Source organism: Atta colombica, unplaced genomic scaffold (assembly GCF_001594045.1).
Source record: "Atta colombica isolate Treedump-2 unplaced genomic scaffold, Acol1.0 scaffold274, whole genome shotgun sequence".
NCBI classification, from domain to species: Eukaryota; Metazoa; Arthropoda; class Insecta; order Hymenoptera; family Formicidae; genus Atta; species Atta colombica.
In genome coordinates this window covers 939,668-945,667 of record NW_017259375.1, presented here as the reverse complement: position 1 = coordinate 945,667, position 6,000 = coordinate 939,668, and the positions used below count along the sequence as shown (strand labels likewise).

Genomic DNA, 6,000 nt, shown 5'->3' with positions numbered 1-6,000 from the left:
AGGTGTTAGTCATGGAACGAATCGAGCCCTTAAAGCGGCCGCATCTGAGAATAATTGCTCGCTGACAGGCCGTGAAATGAATTTATTTAATTTCAGATAGGTATAACAGAATTACACGGCAGTTGAAAGTGCGATGAAGCTTGGGTGGCGCGATGAGAACATACATTGAGAGGAGTAAGAATACGGGAGAAACGCGCGGTTCTTGAATCGTCCGCGAAATAAATGCAAAATGTACAAAATTCGAATCTTTGATCGATATGATATGAAAAAACAGATATAATAAAACCGATTACATGTGTTACTCTTGCGATGTGAGAATTTGAATCAAAGTCAAATCAAAGAGAATCAAAAAAAGATAATCCTGCTACTATTAATTTTTCTTATATGATGTACAGAATATAATAAAAAGTGTTTTGTTCATTAAATATCTTACATCAAATTGATACATAATAATTAATTAGTAATTAATTTTAACAAATTTTATTATAGAAGAAAGTCACTGATATACTGACATAACTTTGTTTTTGGACAGTATTTCCTAAACAAAGGTTAAAAATAAAACTTTAGAAATATAAATAAAAACTAAAAAAACTGTGTAAATGTTAAAACATAAAAAAAATCTCGTTAAACGTTAAACATTAAATGTTACTATAAAACGTTTTCTATTCATTTATTGCATATAAACATAAAGTATGCATTACTTTATGTTCTGCAAGACATAAACATGTAACGAGAATTTCTTTTCTTGAGGATTTTCTCATAAATACATGGTTGCCTTTAGTTGACTATTTGACAGTATAACGCAACACTATAAAAATTAAGTTAGTTCATGATCTGTTTTACAGACAAGTATATTGGTTTACGTTACATCTCGATTTTATGTTATAAGAAAATAAATAAGAAAAAATATAAATAAAATTGATTTAAGAAACTACAAACATGTAAAACGATGTAATATTATCAATAATATTGCCATTATTATTTATTATGTGCAATTTGCAAGAGAAAAGAATTTTATTTTCGCATTTTTAGATTTTAGATTTTCGTTTTTAGTTGATTTTGTACAGAAATAAACCACAAATATATGAATTATGAACTCTTACTTCTTTAATTATCTAAAAAGTATATTTTAATCTAAAGTGCAAATTAATTTCCGAAAAATAAGGAGTGTCTGTAACAGTATTGGTAATTTCTTCTAATATTATAATAGAAATTTATTTTTATTATAATATAATGTAATAGGAATTCTTCGATTTTTTTAAGGATAATGTTTATTAAGGTTTAAGTCAAAAGGAAACGTGTAAACTCAATTAAACGTTTTTCAATAATGATAAATAATTTATTTATAAACGAAAAACTACAAAAAATATAAATAATAAAAAGATCGATAAAAGTTCATCCTCACCGAAGCAATTATTGGCTTGGATAAATCTTTAAAAAAACGCAAAAAATACAGGCGATTGAATGATTAGAGCCGATTAATGAAAATTCATTTATTTTCGTCGTGCTACATCGAGGAAATACGGAGCTGTACTACTCGCTATCATAAGATGTTTCTTTATGTACAAATCTGCACCGTCTTGACAAGATGTGCGTTAATACTATCACGGTATATAATACAGTTATGTCGAATCGTATTCTCACGATTTCACACTTCCTTGCATTTACTTGTTAGCATTACATACATACATACATACATACATACATACATACATACATACATACATACATACATACATACATACATACATACATACATACATACATACATACATACATACATACATACATACATACATACATACATACATACATACATACATACATACATACGCAATTGTCACATTACACAGATACTTGTCCGTTCTAATGAGTGTAGAATATTTACAAGTCGAGATCGAAAACCAGAATATGAAGATTCGCATATTTCGCAATCCTCTGTGATACTCGCAAATCTTTACAATGATGAGATATTACGCGAACACGAGGCGAGGCAAATTCTGAGTCTGTATTCTTGAATCTATATTGCATATAAAAATCTATAATACGTAATGTATACAGTATTTTTGTACACGATATTTTACAAGAATAAGATCTCTTCTGCTAAATTATTCACACATATACCGAATCATCGAAATTTATTATAACGCTGAATTGCTTGCGATTCTTGCGAATAAATTCGGTTCTCGAGAATCCAAATGCTTAAATCCCGTACATCTCCCTATATATCTTTGGATATCTCAATGTATGATTCCATTCCTTATTGGACTCATTCCAATCAGACTCATTCTAATATCAAGTTATTTAAAATTTTGACATGAACGATTATGCACATAAATTCACGTATATCCAGTTCTGTAATTTCTCGGAATGCTTGATTCCATTGCATGTATTTGAATATTTTTGAATAATCCATGTTGTTGATACGAAACTTTACACCATTAAATTCATTATATCAAATTATACTCAATTTGAGTATTTTTAAACATTTCTATAAATCGTCACTCCTATCGTTATTTATTATATCGTTGATTTGTTAAAATAATGAAGTTAAACAATTTAATTTAAAAAAATGTATTAAATTTGAGTCAAAATTATTATATCAAAATTATTATTATTTACTAAATGTGTACGTTAATATGAACGACATTTAACTTTGAAACTAATCATTAAAATAAATTAATTTACACTTTGACACACAGTAATGGAAGTAGAAAATAATAAAATGTTATTTAACTCATTGGGATTGGGTTACCATTGCTCCTTTCATGTCTAACAGCTGCCATCGATATGTTCGCCCCGTGCACATTAATAGAACGACATGTATACATAGAATTACATTTATATATTATATCATATAAATATCTATGCGTTACATACACCCACGCGCACACACACACACACACACACACACACACACACACACGCGCGCGCGCGCGCGCGCGCGCGGGCACATACACATCTTAATACTCAAGTGTTAATCTGTGATTAATTACACACTGACGCTAGAGACATTCTTCTTTGGTTGCACCTGTGTGCTAAGGAAAAACACGAATGTTAAGAACACCACACACGCTTAAGCTCGCAGTCACATACTGCGACTCATTTTCGATTCCTTCCTTGTATATACGTGATATAGAACTGTAAGTGACATCACAAACAATATGAGGAATTAAGGAAAAATCATAAATTCGATTAATATTCTTAATTCTTCTTTAAAAAAAGTTTTGACCTAAAAATGTAATAATATTAATTTCTTTAATAATATTTAATTCCTTTAACGAAACTATTAATATATTACTAATAAACAATATAATAAAATTATAATCTGTAACATGATAATAATTCTAAAAATTATTAATGAGCAAAAAAGTATTTATGTCAAACATCATGTTTCAGAAATAAGTACAAATATTCAACATAAATTACCTTTTTCAACATATAATAATTACGTAATATAATAATTAACAGAACTCTGAAAGATTAAAATTGAATTATTAGTTTAGTTATAATAGTTTCGCCTCTGATGTATATTATTGTTTTTAAACTATTTAGTTAAATTAATAAAATTTATGTCTTTTGAGGCCATTGCACCAATGTTACTTTAAGTTTAAGCGAGGCTTAAAACTCTTCCCTTTTATCTCTCTCTCTCTTTCTTTCTCTTTCGATTTTAAAAAGAGAGAAAAAGAGAGAGAGAGAGAAAGAAAGAAAAAAAGTATTTAAGTCTCGTTTAAAGTCAAACAATTGGGCCTCATAATATTATATAATACAGGTAATATTAGAAAAATAATTCTTTAAGATGGCAAATAAGCTTAATTTTCCAACTTAAAAAATATAATAAAGGCTCGAAAGAACATATAATCGTATACAATAAAGCTACATGCAGTTTCTTTGCTCCAATTGCACAATTCAATATTATTCTAATTTACGGTTAATAATCACTTTCATCCCATATTTGTTTATCACTGTAATAATAGTGCAATGAGATGTCACTTACTCTATATTGCCATCCGTAATCTATCGACAATGATACAACGCGTATATGTACACGCGCTATTGCGCTCCTGACGAAATAAAAACGTGTCAGGACAATTTCGATTTCAATTCCGATGTCAATGTTCCATAATCACAGACAGAGGGAAGAGGGATGATGCCGCAGTCGTCGAGTCGCCAGCGCCAGTGGGGATCGCTAATTAGGGGAGGGCGGGCGTGTCCGTAGCGGCGGGGGTGAGCTGGCCGGTGTTGGATAGGGCACGTACCTCAGGTTGGTGGGGGGTGAGGACCGTCGCGAGATCATCGCGACGGAGGGTGGTTGCCAGGGCCACGCCAGTGGCGGATATGGGAAACCGGGGGTGGCAGTAATAGCTGCGTTGGAGTAGAGTGATGGAGAACTGGCTGCACCCCTACCGTATAAGAGCGGTGTTGATACTGGCGCCAGCCAGGATGATAACGCGTGTCCGCTACTCTCATGCTGTTGTTGCTGTTGCGCGGATGGCTGATGATGTTGCTGCTGCGGCTGTTGCTGCTGAGCACCCAACGTTGCAGCCACCACGGCCTGTGACGACATAGCAAGGTGTTCGTAGATTCTTACCGGGGGTACGCCGCATCTCATCAGTTGCTGTTCCATAATTTCCATAGGATCTCTGAAATAATAAGAGACAGAGGATATCGTTAGCGTAGAATAGATGGATCGTTTGATGCCTAGGATAGATCGCTTAATTCTTTTCTTCTCAATTTTGCATCGCAAGTAGAAATTTCCTTAAATTATTTTAGCTTAAATATTCTTGTATATAAGAACAAGTTGTATTAGATCGTATCGATTGTATCATAATATTTCAATCAATCAGAAGGATGGCAGTTTTCAAGGCAAACAACAAGATACTGATTAGAAGATGTGACTGATTAGTCATAACATAATCTAAGTTTCAAATTATAAGAAACAGAATTGTTTCTCCACTCGGTCACTGATTAATTTATTGCCTTATAACTTATGGCTTACAATTCTGACTTCTAATTATTAATAGCTTATTATACGTAGGAAGCCCCCTCAATAGACATAGGATAGAAAGACAGACTCTCAAATATTATTATCTCTTTTTGAAATATATATTACAAATCGCAGTATTTCTGCATGCAATATCCAAATTATTTTTGCCGAAGATATTAAGTAAGAGAGAAATCCTCATCGCTTGTTATTAATAATATTAACGGAATAATCGAATAGCAGATAAAAGACTTCATTTATAAAATTTAGCACACAAGTCGTCTGGGAATCGGCGCTCGCTGGGCACCGGGATTAGATGAGAAACCGATCGAGCGGCCGCGCAATCGTATGACCGAGAGGTCGCGATCCTGCACACGGCGAATCGACCGAAACGGCAAAGATCGCGCCGGGCGAGCAAATAAATCGTCTGAAGCCGCGGGAACGCGAGACAGAGCGAGATAAAATCATCCGTTCTTAAGGCGAGAGAGGCGGCTCTCCCCGGTCGGCTGATTAATCGATCGACGTTATCGGCATTAATAGCACTTAAAAGGGAGTAAATCAATGAGATTCCTTCACGGACACAGAGTCGACAGAGAGACAAGACAGAGAAAGAATGGGTAATTAAGGTGAGCTTTCCTCTCATAGAGAGATGCACAAGATGAGGTAGGAGTGAGAGAGGAGGGCAACGACGATCGCGAGAATCTCTTTCTCCCCCAAAGCAACAAATGTGATGGATGATTTCGTGCGTTAGGTACGGGCTTAATTAGGGTTAATTACGCGCGATTGTGCGCGGACGCGCCTTCATTGCTTCGTTACTATCGCGGCAGAAACGCTAACGAGCGGATTATTGGCTGATCATGGATGAAAACGCGTCGCGAATGGTGAGAGGGTCATTTTGTATCTCTTTCTTCCTCTTTTCTCTTCTCTCTTTCTCTTTCTCTCTCCCTTTACGTCGACGATAATTAACGACCAAGTCTCATTGCGCACGGAATCACGGCGAGTCACTTCCTACTTTC

General features: G+C 34.1%; 1 protein-coding gene across 1 annotated transcript in view; it reads right to left on the bottom strand.

The window, feature by feature from the left end:
- Window positions 1-4,185: 4,185 nt before the first annotated feature.
- The window catches only part of LOC108689650 (T-box transcription factor TBX20-like), a 71,355-nt gene continuing 69,540 nt past the window's right edge, over window positions 4,186-6,000 (bottom strand). Inside the window, exon 6 of the mRNA XM_018196507.1 lies at window positions 4,186-4,643. Within this exon, the coding sequence (XP_018051996.1) occupies window positions 4,190-4,643 (454 nt within the window). The 3' untranslated portion in view covers window positions 4,186-4,189. The remainder of the gene's footprint in view (window positions 4,644-6,000) is intronic.